At 40.3% G+C, this 14694-nt stretch overlaps 1 protein-coding gene across 5 annotated transcripts in view; it reads left to right on the top strand.

The window, feature by feature from the left end:
* Window positions 1-14694, top strand: part of nipbla (NIPBL cohesin loading factor a) — a 28474-nt gene that overhangs the window by 9552 nt on the left and 4228 nt on the right. The window contains exons 12-42 of one of the 5 annotated variants that reach the window (XM_056375628.1): window positions 67-242; window positions 2709-2922; window positions 3065-3259; window positions 3440-3613; window positions 3900-4061; window positions 4190-4293; window positions 4394-4480; window positions 4738-4969; window positions 5928-6079; window positions 6181-6261; window positions 6481-6581; window positions 6780-6909; window positions 7022-7104; window positions 7645-7777; window positions 8229-8372; window positions 8567-8653; window positions 9022-9242; window positions 9429-9531; window positions 9697-9795; window positions 10016-10162; window positions 11179-11313; window positions 11487-11585; window positions 11719-11772; window positions 11878-11986; window positions 12157-12287; window positions 12575-12715; window positions 12840-12933; window positions 13216-13370; window positions 13653-13743; window positions 14024-14197; window positions 14449-14639. In XM_056375628.1, coding sequence (XP_056231603.1) covers window positions 67-242; window positions 2709-2922; window positions 3065-3259; window positions 3440-3613; window positions 3900-4061; window positions 4190-4293; window positions 4394-4480; window positions 4738-4969; window positions 5928-6079; window positions 6181-6261; window positions 6481-6581; window positions 6780-6909; window positions 7022-7104; window positions 7645-7777; window positions 8229-8372; window positions 8567-8653; window positions 9022-9242; window positions 9429-9531; window positions 9697-9795; window positions 10016-10162; window positions 11179-11313; window positions 11487-11585; window positions 11719-11772; window positions 11878-11986; window positions 12157-12287; window positions 12575-12715; window positions 12840-12933; window positions 13216-13370; window positions 13653-13743; window positions 14024-14197; window positions 14449-14639 — 4199 coding nt within the window. Of the gene's footprint in view, window positions 1-66; window positions 819-2708; window positions 2923-3064; window positions 3260-3439; window positions 3614-3899; window positions 4062-4189; window positions 4294-4393; window positions 4481-4737; window positions 4970-5927; window positions 6080-6180; window positions 6262-6480; window positions 6582-6779; window positions 6910-7021; window positions 7105-7644; window positions 7778-8228; window positions 8373-8566; window positions 8654-9021; window positions 9243-9428; window positions 9532-9696; window positions 9796-10015; window positions 10163-11178; window positions 11314-11486; window positions 11586-11718; window positions 11773-11877; window positions 11987-12156; window positions 12288-12574; window positions 12716-12839; window positions 12934-13215; window positions 13371-13652; window positions 13744-14023; window positions 14198-14448; window positions 14640-14694 lie in introns of all 5 variants that reach the window. The other 4 variants (XM_056375627.1, XM_056375625.1, XM_056375624.1 and 1 more) reach the window with 4 other exon arrangements.

The raw sequence follows: 14694 nt of genomic DNA, 5'->3' as shown, positions 1-14694 counted from the left end.
TGTGAATGTATATCTTTTGATGTTTTTTGAGTATGTAGTTTTAATTTCATGTCTTTCGATTTACAGACAAACCACTGAAGAAAAGAAAACAGGACTCTTTTCCCCTGGAGCCAGGTGCGGGGGGACCAGGTGGCCCCACAGGTGCCCCAGGGAGTGGATCAACAGGAGGGGGCAATGCTGGCAAACTGACGCCACAAGAGGCCACTGCAGCTGGGAACGGTGCCAGCCGCCCTCCCCTCATGGTGAGCATCGACCTCCAGCAGGCAGGTCGAGCTGATGGCCAGCTCGACCCCTGTCTGGCTGCCCCTATTCCAGCCCTAGAGGCCCAACGCTGGCCTGAAGAACCAGCTAGTGGGCCGGCTGCAATGGAGGGTTCTGATACGGCTTTGCGGTTGAAACCAGATGGGCGACCGGAAGTCATCAAGAACCGGGCCGATAAACATGACAGCAGGAGAGAAGGCCGGGAATCATCAAAGCACCGGCATGATGAGAAATCCTCAGAGAGACGGGGAGAGATGCCAAAGTCATCAAACCGAGGGGAACATGGACGAGACAGGGACAGAGAATCTGACAGAGATAGGAGGCATCGGAGTGAAACTGGTGGTCGAGACCGACGCTCCCCTGACTCTCGCTGCCGAAGTGATCGAGATAGGTCTGGCTTCCGGGCTTCTTCCACTGGAGAGCCTGGTCGGAGCAGCAGTAGGCAAGATGGTTCCAAACCAGCCTCATCTGCTTCTGGTGTTAAACTTCCAGATTCTTTCCCTGCTCAGCTCCTGGGAGGGCATAGTGGCGCACTGAAGAACTTCCAGATCCCCAAGGTGATCTGGGCTGACCTAAAAAAAAAAAAAAAAATCTACTCATCTTCCAATCATTCAACTGTCACTGCCTGCAATTTCACAAAACCAAATCACACCACTGCTCACTCTTTTTGGTTTTTTGGTTTTCCATTCATAAGCCTTTTGTTTATTCCCGGGATTGGTCTCAAAATTCTGTTAACACATTAACCTACACCTAACCATCTGTTAAAAGTAGAAATTGTTTTGTTTTATTTATTATTATTATTATGCAAGTCCTGTGTGTAAACAAAAGGAAGTACCTTAAAGAAATGCTCCACTGCTGTTTTTCAGATCTTGCACATGGGTGAATGTCTACTGAAAGCACTCACTGTTGGTGTCGTGCAGCCCGAATACTTGGACTGCAAAAGGCTAATTTTCCCTGTGCAGTCAAGCTTCTTACTATATCTAGTGTCAACTAAGTCTTGAGAGATGCAATCCCCAGTCACATGTCATGGCACACAGTTACATGCCCCACCTCAGTAAAGTGTGCTGAGTTAATATTTTAATATGGTAGCTTTTGTGTGTTTGCTTACAAAAAACAAGCACACTTGTATATGTATTGTGAACAATAGCTTCTTTCGCAGCTACTGTATGGAAGCCATATTTATCACCAGGCAAACAAGATTACACTGTCAGTCATTTAATGTTGCAGTCAGTCTAATCATACAGCTCACCTGCCCTCAGTGGCTTGTCTACTGAAAATGTGGCTATTTACCTGAAAAGTCCTACAAGTGCATTGTAGTTGTAATAGAAACATTTAAGAGTTGTACTGCCAGGACTAAACCAGCTATGCAGTCTCTGGAAGGATAATTTTTGTCTCTTGTTATGAGAACTACACTCTATTCTCAGTAGGACTAAGCAATGTTGTGATTAAATTGTGAATAGACAATGTACGTCAATCATCGGTTGTCTGCAGGGCATCGCAGTGGGAAAACTTGGCATTGGAGAAGGAGTTATGACTTCCCTGTGCTGGAATTTATTTAACTAAATCACATTCTATTTTAGATTTTGTCCACAATTTTTCAAGATATCATGGAAAAAGGTAGTTTGCTTATGAGTAGTGTTGAAATGACTTCAATTGAAGGGATTGTCAGTCAACAGAATGATATAAATAGCTTTTTATAGAAGTAAAAACACCTTTGCTATCATTTGCTAGCAGGTTAGTCAAACCCCTTTTCCTAATTTATTTTTCAACCTGTTATGAATAATTTTATATTGTACGCCACTTCTCAATCAGCACCTTTAGCAGAATAAATTTGCAGTATTGCACAGTCAGCTACCAGTCTATGCTGAACTGCCGACAAGCCTTTATCATTTTTATCAGGTGGTGATGACTAGCCACCTTAGCCAAAGGAGAGGGTTAGTGTAACTGTTGTTTATGTATGTGCTTTATTTATTTTATATTTGTTAGGGGTGCACAACTCGGACACAAACTTTGGCATTATAATATTATGGCAAAAATTCTTTGTTGACAAAACATCCACAATTGCCATCTCTAGATTTTTCCCGTCATCCCTAGTGGCAAGGGGTAGTTGCTACCTTGGAATTGCAGTGTTGACAATGTACTATGACGATGTATTCACTGTTGATCCTTAAATTTAAGATAATGTTGGAAAAACAGTGGAATATTCCTCTAAGACTTTGTTATCAGAACTGTACTGGAAACTAACATCAAAATCACTAATCTCATGTCAGTCAGTTTGAACCATTGTTTACATTTTATTATCTTATCTTGATTTTCTTTGTGTATACGCAGCTCACATTTTTTCTGTCCAAAATTGTGTGAAAGTGAGTTTCACTGAAGTTTGAACTTCAAACAATCTCAGTGGGCTTTCCTGACAACTTTTTCTTTTTTTTTTCCTTTTTTTTCAGATCAAGCGTGATAAGGATACCAGTGGGTCAAATGAAGGTCAAATGTGGGGCCAGCCCAAGGTTAAACTGGAGAGGCTGGGTTTGGTGCAGGACTTTGAGAAGAGGCCCAAGCCTGTAGTGGTTCTGAAAAAGCTCTCCATCGACCAGATCCAGAGGATCATCCGGCACAGCAAGTCTGGAAAGAACAGGATCTCGTCGGGAAAATCTGGCAAAAGTAAGAAAAACATACTGTGGAACTGCAAGCAGTTTTGCTCATTTCATTCAACTTACTATACAGGATTTTTTCACGCTGTCTAATGTGTTTTCCATGTACTCAAAGACAAAAAGATTGACCTCTTTGTTGATAACTTGAAAAGGTTATTGTCAAATTTTAGGTGGTATGGACCCGGCAGTTCTAAAGGAGCTGCCCCCAGAGCTGCTTGCAGAGATTGAGTCAACCATGCCCCTGTGTGAAAGAGTAAAGATGAACAAGAGGAAACGAAGCACTGTAAATGAGAGGCCCAAATATGCCGAAGTCAGCTCGGATGAAGACTTTGACGCAAACGGAGAATGTGAGTCAAATCATTTGATACATGTCTGGTATTCTTTGCACAAGGGTTGACCTTTTGCTTGTAGAAATGTTCTTAAAATGTATTCAACCAAAAGACATGATTGATATTTTTATATGTAAATCTTAGTTTTGGATGACAATTTGTTTTATGTTTTATGGCCTTTATGTTTAATCTCCACAGCTGCAAGGAAGCGGCAACGCCGAGATAAAGACAGGTCATGGGAGTTTGAAGAAAGAGAGCGTCGAGGTTCAGGGGATCATCGGAAAAGTGGGCACCGGGACAGCCGACGAGGCTCAGGGAGCCGCTACCGAGACTCCTCAGAGGAAGATTCACCGCCACCCAGCATGAGTGAAAGTCTGTATTCAAGTCATGTGCCACAGCATTATGCATCTCTTTCTTTTGTGTGGGACAGTCATAGAACTTCATATAGTGTCTTATTGGGTTAAATTTAATGCTACATTAGACTGGGGAGTAATGTTCTTATATACAGGCAATAAATAAATATATGCTATCACAGACTAGAATGCATTAAAAGAAATTAATCCATATTTTAAATAATTTTATAACTTGTAAAGAGACAAATTGGTATCTGCCACACATAAAAAAGCTAAAATAATTAACATGAAAATTATCTCATCAGTTGCCAGAAAAATGAAGATGAAGGAGAAGCAGAAGAAACGGAAAGCATATGAACCCAAGCTGACCCAAGAAGAGTTGATGGACTCGTCCACATTCAAGCGATTCTTAGCGAGCATTGATAACATACTGGAGAATCTGGAGGATGTGGATTTCACTACCATGGGTAAATTTGGTGCTTATTGGCTTTCAAACTGCCACTGTGGTCCATTTTGAAAACCCAAATACATCAACTGCTTTATAATTTATTGTGACTTTCTGTAAAGTGTAATAGTGTTTTGTGTTTTCCAACAGCAGATGATGATGAGATACCTCAGGAACTGCTGCTTGGTAAACACCAGTTGAATGAGCTGGGCAGTGAGTCCGCCAAGATTAAGGCCATGGGCATCTCCAGCAGGGTATTGTATAGAATATTAATATAAATACTTAAAATATAGTGTTGTGGATTCATGATGCCGCTTCAGGTGTAGGTCTAAATAATGGTCTCTGTTGTTGTAGATCCCATCAGACAAGCTGGTCAAGCTGTTGAACATACTGGAAAAGAATATCCAGGATGGGTCCAAGCTTACCACCATGATGAACCATGTAAGCTCTCTTCCCATCTCTTTCTGTGTTAAATATTCTTTGTAGTGATACCTAATTAACATAAGGATTTTTGGTGATATACTGCTGAAATTCATACAGTATTCATTTAAAACATACTGTCACTGGCAGCAAAAGTAGAAATTGAATTGTTAAAATTGTACCAAAGGTTCTTTGATAGAATAATTAAAACTATTGGCCACCAGATAGTGATTAATTTCTGTAAAATGCATTCTCATTTTTTTCCCTTCTAACCTCAGGACCATGATGCTGAAGATGAGGAGAGACTTTGGAGAGACCTGATAATGGAGAGAGTCACAAAGTCAGCAGATGCCTGTCTGACAGCTCTTAACATCATGACCTCAGCGCACATGCCGAAGGCTGTCTATATAGAGGACGTCATAGAGCGGGTGCTACAATACACCAAGTTCCATCTTCAGAACACACTGTATCCACAGTATGACCCAGTATACAGGGTGGACCCACATGGAGGTAAGGATTAAGAAAAACAGCTTTCCTTCATTTGATTATATGATTTTTATATGAGCCTGGGCCTTGTACTTTTGTGAACTGAATGACACTAAATTAATGAGTTTGTGATGAATATATGAGTGTTCATTAAACAATTGATCCCAGTCATCTGGGAATTACAGAGTTATCACTTGAAGTTCAAATTTTCTGTTTAACTGACTTCCTACACTCATTCATACATTCGTGAGCTGTATGAGCTGTAGCACAAATTAAAGCTGCAATGACCTGATCTCAGTGAGCAGAATTGTTTGCACTTTGGGTAAAGATTAATTTTTAGAACGTCCTAAATGACTACCTGAAGTACATTTATGAAATGTGTTTATAAAGCTGTTAGGTCTGTCATGATGTAGAGATGGGTCAGGGATCTTATGGCTCCGTTCACTGCTGACAGCCAGCTCATCATTCTTGTCTGTCGTGTCTGTCTCTGACTGATGTTAAATGGCAGTGAAGTTTGATTGCTGATCCTACTTTAAATTATATTGTTGAGCTATCTTATTGTTGCTTTTGCTGTTGAAGTACATCCAAATGCTGTGGCGTTTTGGAGTTTGGTTCTTTTTTTCCCAAACACATCTATCTCTTCTGACCGGCTGGTTTTCACTGTTCACAAAATGGTTAGTGGAGTACGCACAACGATAAAAAGAACAGTTTTGAGGTACAACTTGTTTCCCTGCGTTCATACCAAAGAGGTGTGGAAAACATTGGACCCTTTGCAAACGTAACATTATTATTATGATGCACAACATTGTCCTTGCAACTGAGGGGAAGTTTAACTCAGCGTAGTATCTGCAAAATGTTGTGTGATATGTCCTATTTAAATTTCATAAACAGAAACAGAAAGCGTTTATTAGGATGTCAAATTATTGGTGCAGGATCATTAGAACATAGAAAAGTATTTCATGGCGTTACTCTTGTCTTTTAGGTGGCATGTTGAGCTCCAAGGCAAAGCGTGCGAAATGCTCCACACATAAGCAACGTGTGATTGTCATGTTGTACAACAAAGTGTGCGACATTGTCAGCAACATTTCTGAGCTCCTAGAGATCCAACTACTGACAGACACCACCATCCTCCAGGTAAAACTCAAAATACCTGAAAAACAATGTTACAAAAAATGTTGTCAAAAAGTGCATTGCAAATCAGATGATGATTCATGCTATTCTCCCTTTTATTCCAGGTTTCTTCCATGGGAATCACTCCGTTCTTTGTGGAGAATGTCAGTGAGCTGCAGCTGTGTGCCATTAAACTAGTTACAGCAGTAAGTCTTTGTCTTGGTTTTTTTTTCTTCTCAGAAATGTTCAGAAATTCATAGTTTATCTAAAGACATGGCTTGTGACCATCTTTTCTGGTCACTTTATCCTGAGTACTACATTGCAATCTTTTGTATACAACCCTTGGTGTACATACCTTGTGTGTATTTTTACTCTTCTACAGAACTATGAAAGTAGAGACTAACTGACTTATTTCCTGTGTCCAGGTGTTCTCACGTTATGAGAAGCATCGGCAGCTGATCTTGGAGGAGATCTTTACCTCTTTGGCCAGACTGCCCACCAGCAAACGCTCCCTCAGGAATTTCAGGTAATTTGTTTTATGTGAATTCACATTGATTTATGGCAATTAGGCGTTGCAAGTATAAAGCATCAAATGGAAAGATTGATTATTGTCAGGCCGTTGGTGTAGCAAAATAATAGTTGAGCTGAAGATTTCCCAATGAGAAAGTGTGTTCCCCACCTACAAAATCATTTTACTGTAACTTATCATGTATCCTGTTCTTAGGCTGAACAGCTCAGACCAGGATGGAGAGCCGATGTACATCCAAATGGTGACGGCTCTGGTGCTGCAGCTGATCCAGTGTGTGGTCCACCTCCCCAGTGACAAGGACGCTTTCGAAGAGTACGACAGTAAGGTAGGAGCAAGCCGCCAAAAAAAAAAAAATACAATTGATATAAATACAAACACACCTTAAGACACATCATTTGCTGATTCCTTTTTCTTTTCTTTTCTTTTTTTTTTTATAGGTGGATCAAGATGTGTTGATAACCAACTCGTATGAGACGGCAATGAGAACAGCACAAAACTTCCTCTCAGTCTTCCTCAAAAAGTAATTACCATTCTATTCTGAACTATCTTGAAATATGCTTTTTACTTTTTGCTTAGTTAGTTGCATTGCACTGTAACCTGAAGTATTTATTAACAGGCATACAATGCAGACTAATGCTGAAGAACTAATACTTATTCTGTTTTGAACTGTTGCTACCAGTCATGTGCATTGCTGCCACCATTTGGTATGCCCTCTGTAGTGAGTAGAAATAAGAATCAAACCACCACTATCCTTATGGACTGCAGGTTTCCCTATGTGTATGCTAGTATTGTACGAGATACAAACTATACAGGGACTTGTCAAAAATGGCTCGGTGCATGTCAAGTAGTCAAACACTTTACAAGGTTTGGTTGATTTGAACTGCCGGGTTTTTCAGCCTTACATACTTTGATTTTCAGTGTGAATTTTCTTGTTGCTTCACAGCCCTGGGCCCCTGATTATAATTGCTACCACCAATTTTTCTCATTATACTTTTGGTTTGTTCCTTTTATTTCCCTATGAATCTCCTCCCCTGACGCTATCCTCTTTCCTCTCCTTTAGGTGTGGCAGCAAGCAGGGAGAAGAAGATTACCGGCCATTGTTTGAGAACTTTGTCCAGGATCTACTCTCAACAGTAAACAAACCAGAGTGGCCTGCTGCTGAGCTGCTGCTCAGTCTTCTTGGCAGACTACTGGTTAGTATGACAGAGCGCTTTTTTTAAACTGGAAATGCACCTATTTGTACTGAAGTGTTTCCAAGAATAGACTATCTACATTAATAGCAGTGGACAGCTTTACGGCCCTTTTGGCAAAAGGGAAACGTTTAACACTGAAACATGGACTTAAAAGGTTGCAACTTATGGAAGACATCCTCCAATCGTGTGTATTCTTTGCATTTTAAGCACTGATGTTGTAGTTCCTTAAGACATTTTTATAACGCTAGCTTTGTACTCTGTACTCGGTCAGATGTCTGTTATCAAGAGTTACTTCTTTATTTGTAGCATTGAAGTATTTAAACACTTGAAAACAATTAATCATAAGTGTAATATGGTGACTTACAACAATGCATTTCCTGGTGACATCTTCTGTTCTTTTGACATTCTTATGTTCTTTTGCTCTTTATTTATCTGGCTCTGCTCCCATCAGGTACACCAGTTCAGTAATAAGCAGACCGAGATGGCTCTGAGAGTAGCATCTCTAGACTACCTGGGCACAGTGGCAGCCCGTCTGAGGAAGGATGCAGTCACCAGCAAGATGGACCAGAGATCAATTGATCGTATTCTACAACAGGTAGAAGAACAACTTCATATTTGATGTCACTTTCTCTTGAAGTTGACATTTATAGTGAGAAAAATAAGCTAAATGGTACAAGCAGAAAATGTATGTTACAAGTTTGTTTCTCTTTTGCTTGACGATTTGCATCCCAACCTTTTTGCTGAATATGGCTTGAGGTGAGTAACACTTGTTTCTCTCTAATCATATAGTCTCCAGGTAACGATGAGACCCAGCAGCTGCAGAAGGCTCTACTGGACTACTTGGAAGAGAATGCTGAGACAGATGCCTCACTGGTGGTGGGTTTACATTAGACTGACTGTGCAAGAGGCTACTTTAAACACTGTTTGAGCTTTAAATATCTGAAATCTGTGGGCATGTTGTAAGTGTCACGTGGCTTTTCATTTATTACTTCAAATGAGCTAGTTAATTTCATGTGGAAGCACCTTTCTATAGGTAACTGCCACTGCACAACACTGAAAAACATCCATTAAATTGTTAGAAATGCTTTTAATTAGCTTGAATTAGTCGACAATACAGCTGACCTTTTTCCTTAGAAGTAAAAGGCTACATTAAAGGCACAAACTACAATATTTCCTACTCTTAAGAAATAGTTATATTCTTTGAATCATCTACCTCTGATACTGAGACCCTCTTTGTCCTTTAGTTTGCTAGAAAGTTCTACATTGCCCAGTGGTTTCGGGACGCCACCACAGAGGCTGAGAAGTCCATGCGTAACCAGAATCCGAAGGATGAGGACTCATCGGACGGGCCACAACATGCCAAGGAGTTGGAGAGCACCGGTGAAATTATGCAGCGTGCTGAGAAGCGCAAGAAGTTCCTGCGCAACATCATCAAAACCACGCCAGCTCATTTCACTACACTGAAGTAAGGATGTGTGAATGTCTCGGCAGAGTAATCTGCATCACTCGTACAACAGAGACTTATTATGATTGCACTGTCCCATCTCTTTCCCTGTTTCTTTTTTGGTGTCACTCGTCGGTTACAGTCTCACTGCCTGTTGTATGACTGTATAATCCTCTAACATTCTTTGTTTTTGCACTTCTATTACAGAATGAACTCTGACACTGTGGACTATCAAGACTCCTGTCTGATCGTGCGTTATTTGGCCTCCATGAGGCCGTTCGCCCAGAGCTTTGATATTTATTTAACACAGGTAAGATTTGAATGTTGTTACCACAATAATGCATAAATAGTTCACACGGTATAATACAGGTGATATTAAGGCTCACCAGTTTGACTTTGTTTTGTAAACTGTTGAACTGACAGAAGTTCAATCGTGTAATAATAGATTGGTGTTTTGTTTGTTTGTTTTAAATAGATCTTGCGAGTCCTTGGGGAAAGTGCCATCGCTGTAAGGACTAAAGCCATGAAATGTCTATCTGAGGTTGTGGCTGTGGACCCCAGCATACTGGCAAGGGTGTGTGAGGATATGTGTTTGAAAAGACATTTTGTCATACCTGATTTGTACATTAATTTCACAAATTGTACATTGTGTGGGCTGTCTTAAATTCTATTCTTACCCTGTTAAAATTTTATTTCTTTAATTCAGTTAACACTATTCAGTTGTGTATACAAATGATCTTGTACTATATTTTTCCCGAGGCTGTGTAGTGACACTCTCTTTTCCGCTTCTCCAGTCCGACATGCAGCGTGGCGTCCATGGTCGTCTGATGGATAACTCCACCAGTGTGAGGGAGGCAGCTGTTGAGCTGCTTGGCAGATTTGTCCTCAGCCGACCCCAACTCACTGAACAGTACTATGACATGCTCATAGAGAGGATACTGGTGAGTTACCCTCTCAGACTCATTTGAGACACATTAACACAATCCCCATTGAGTACTCGCCAACAATGGATAAAACTTGTTTTCAATGATGTTATGGTATGCTGTGTCATCGTAATGTTTATCTATAGGTATCAATGTGTCAGTTGTACTCAAACAACTACATGCCCCCACTATCCTGCACAGTTGTATGCATGTTGGATCTAATGTTTCATGCTGTTTACGCCACACCCTGAGTCTGCCATTGTGATACTGCAGTTGGAATGGTGATTTATCAGACTGGAAAACATTTTTCAAGTCATTGTTAGTGCAATGATAAGGACGTACGCTGCTGTTCCCCCATACCAGCTATAGTGGTGACAAATTTTTCAAGAACCACTTACTAACCAAGCTTTTTGAACTGTATTTGAGTTGTGGTCTGTTCATCGTGCACTTCGGAGATTGTCACCTATAGAAAAACAGCTGAATATGCTTTTTTTTTTAGTTTTACACTTTAAGATCTTTTAAAGCACACTCTTTGTAAAGTGATCACATGAAATTCTAGTGTGGAAATGGAGCCGCTCTTTCTTACACCTTTCACCGAGTTTACATGGAAAAGCATCTGCAGTGATTGAACTTGAAGAAAAGTTGGTTGATTTTGGTTGTTTCAAGTTCGCTTTTACATGATACGAATAATTAAATAGGGAGCCAGTTTAAAAGCAGGATGCAATCTAGCATTAAAACAGATCATTGTAAAGTGCCATTATAATATAAGCTATCGATACTGAGATCCAGTCAAACACAAAAGCCTAGTACTTATTCTTTGTATTCAGCATCTCAGAAGTGAATGCATTGAAATTGTTGTGCCTGTCGTCATGGAAATGTTCAGGAGGGTTCATGAGAAGTTCACTTGTCATTACAGTATTTTACTGCCACCTATTGGCAGAAAGAGGCTATTGCACCCCATGCAGATGTTTCTTTTATAAATTAAAACAAGAGTCTAAAAAACCTTTATTAAATTAATTTCTTTTGGTTCACAGGACACTGGTATCAGCGTAAGAAAACGGGTGATCAAGATCCTCAGAGACATCTGTCTGGAGCAGCCAACCTTCAGTAAGATCACTGAGATGTGTGTGAGGATGATCCGCAGAGTCAATGATGAGGAAGGTATCAAGGTATGGATCAACTGCACCTTTGTCTCTTGACAATTTTAGTTGTTTGGAGATGACCTCCATTTTTTTTTTTTTTTTTTATCTTTTTAGATATATTCATCACAAAATTTGAGTTTAAAAAATTTGTACAAAGTGTAGTCCCAAACTAATGGCACACAAACTTGTTTTCTTTATAGAAATTGGTGAATGAGACATTCCAGAAGTTGTGGTTTACTCCAACTCCAGCCCATGATAAAGAGACCATGACCAGAAAGATCCTGAACATCACTGATGTGGTAAGCTTAACTGACTTAACAATTTGTTGTGTTCAGTAATAAATGTAATGAACCTCAACAAAAAGGCAAAATCTCTCATCAACCCTGACTTAGTGTTGTGGTGAAGTTTAATTGTCATGTCTGATTTCCTCAGGTTGCAGCTTGTCGAGACACCGGCTATGACTGGTTTGAGCAACTTCTCCAGAATGTAAGTATTTAAATATTGTGTCAGAGCTTCACCTGTTGGGGAATATATCATTTTTCAAAATCTTTTTAGATTAAGACATCTTTCTTATCATCGCTCTTTCTCTAGCTTCTCAAGTCTGAAGAGGACGCGTCATATAAACCAGCCAAAAAGGCCTGTGTTCAGCTAGTTGACAATCTGGTAGAACACATCCTCAAATATGAGGAATCTCTTGCAGGTATGCAACTTTCTGTTACTCATCTGACAACAGCAGTTGATTTTCATTTAAACCATAGTCTATACTTCTAGATGAGTCCATCAGTCTTATATAGTGAGTTTGATAGAATGATGCAGAGAGTATCTGTGAATGTCAGAGGTAACAACTATTTTTTTTTCTTTCCTCTGCAGAGAACAAGGGTGTAAACTCAACACGGCTAGTGGCATGTATCACCACCTTGTACTTGTTCAGCAAGATCAGGGCCCAGCTCATGGTCAAACATGCCATGACCATGCAACCCTACCTGACCACAAAGTGTAACGTAAGTTGTGTTTACTAAATCCATTTTGTTATTGCTTTATTATTTACAAAAAAAAACATTCTTCATAATTATTGATCCTTAACATCAGGGTAGAGAAATTAACATGAAGAATTCACTGCCTAATCCACAGATTGGATTCTGCAGTGAAAACACAACTTTAATATGTTTAATTTTTTTTGCCATGATATTTCTGATGGGTGAATTTAAGGACTACCAATTGGTTTATTATCGGTGCCTAATCTGTCAGAGCTTCTCCAGTAATTGCTGTCATATTGTTTCCCCTGCAGACTGCCAATGACTTCATGGTCATCTGTAATGTGGCAAAGATCTTGGAACTTGTGGTACCGCTGATGGAGCACCCCAGTGAAACTTTCCTTGCCACCATCGAAGAAGACCTCATGAAGCTCATCATCAAATATGGCATGACTGTACGTGGCAGTGACTTTTCTGAACTCAATATAGGATGCACCACTGTAGAACTAGGTCTGTGTAATGTAAAGTGCTATCAGTGTTGCTATTGAGATGACATGATGTTCTCCTTCCTTTGTCTAGGTGGTCCAGCACTGTGTGAGCTGTCTTGGAGCTGTTGTCAACAAAGTGACGCACAACTACAAGTTCGTCTGGGCTTGCTTCAACAGATTCTACGGTGAGATATCCAGTAACTTTGATCTTGTTTTTGCAAGGATAACAGCAGTCTGCAGTGTTGAGCTTTGAAGTGTCATCTTTACCAAAGTTCAAAAGAAGGAACTACAACTTAAATTTCAACTTTACCATCAGGTCCACAAGTTGAGTGTATCCCCATATCCCTTCAGAAGAGTGACTGTAGAGTTTGACCTGGCAACAACCAATACTACAGAAAAAAGGACAAAACAAGGGACACATAATCTAGGTCTTAAAAGAACTTACCATTCTTTTCCTTTTTTTCTAGGGGCACTTAACAAACTCAAGATTCAGCATCAGGAGGATCCTAACAGCGCAACGTTGGTAGCAAACAAGCCTTTTCTGCTGCGATCACTCTTCACAGTGGGGGCCCTGGCCCGACACTTTGATTTTGATCTGGAGGAGTTCAAGGGCACCAACAAGGTAGGATAGCAGTAGATTTTTTTTAATGATATCTAACATTTAAAATTGGGGAAAACCTGGGGAAAGCTATACATTTCAACTTTCAGTCCAATTATTAATGTTTGGGCTAGCTCTTATATTCTGTCTAGCCACTGTTAGAGAAAATATTCCATCAGCTTATGTTAGAGCCACAGCCAAAAGAAAAGTGAAACCAAAGCCACTGCTCAGCCACCCTTGCTGATGATATAACAAATGATTGAATGTATGCTTTCTCACAATGGTGTCTATATATCTTGTTTACAGGTTGTTATCAAGGAGAAAGTTCTCGAGCTGCTGCTATACTTCACCAAACATGAAGACGAGGAGGTCAAGACTAAAGCCATCATCGGCTTAGGCAAGAGCAACATTATTAAATATCATTAGGTTTGACAAATGTAAAGTTCAAATTATTTATTGTGTACAAAAAATATTAGCCAGTGTGTTCAGAAAGATTGAAGGCATGGGTTTTTCTGTTGCTTGATGAACGACCTACAGTGTCATGTTAGCAAGGCGCAGGACTGCAATAGGAAGTCAGAGATGTTCTAGAAGCTGCCGCAGCAGGTGGAGGTTATATAGAATGAGTGTTGTCAACTTGTTCTGACATGCCTTTGCTGTTGGTTATTCTCATCCCTCAGGCTTCCTTGTGATCATGCATCCCAGCCAAATGTTCGTGCCTGAGGTGAAGACCTTGTACAACGGCATCCTGGCTGACGCTTCCTCCTCCATCAACCTCAAAATCCAGATCCTCAAAAACCTCCAGACATACCTTCAGGAGGAGGACACACGGATGCAGGAGGCGGACAGAGAATGTAAGTAAAGCTGTGGTTGTTGCTGTAGTTCAACAGCTTTTTCATTCAGAACTTTAGTATTACATCGTACGATGGGAAACATATTTTATTGGTAGCACCCTCAACAATGCACAGTGATTTATGAATTGTGGATTTAAACAGGTTGCCTTTTAAAAGTTGGTGTGCCAAAAATACTTCATTGTGTTACCTCTATATATATATATATTGTAATAGAACGGACAGTCAACACATCATATTTTGTGTCCTTGCAGGGAAGAAACTGTCCAAACAGGAGGATCTGAAGGAGATGGGAGACATCTCTTCAGGGATGAGCAGCTCCATCATGCAGCTTTATCTGAAACAGGTGTTGGAGGCGTTCTTCCACACCCAGTCCAGTGTACGGCACTTTGCTCTCAATGTCATAGCTCTCACACTCAACCAGGGTCTCATCCATCCTGTACAGGTAAGAAGTGATTGCCAGAACCTGTCACCCCTCTCCACCTCCAGTAATTGATAGA

This window comes from Seriola aureovittata, chromosome 5, assembly GCF_021018895.1.
Source record: "Seriola aureovittata isolate HTS-2021-v1 ecotype China chromosome 5, ASM2101889v1, whole genome shotgun sequence".
Taxonomy (NCBI): domain Eukaryota; kingdom Metazoa; phylum Chordata; class Actinopteri; order Carangiformes; family Carangidae; genus Seriola; species Seriola aureovittata.
Note: the sequence above shows the minus strand (reverse complement) of the source record. Positions and strands in the feature narration are given on the sequence as shown.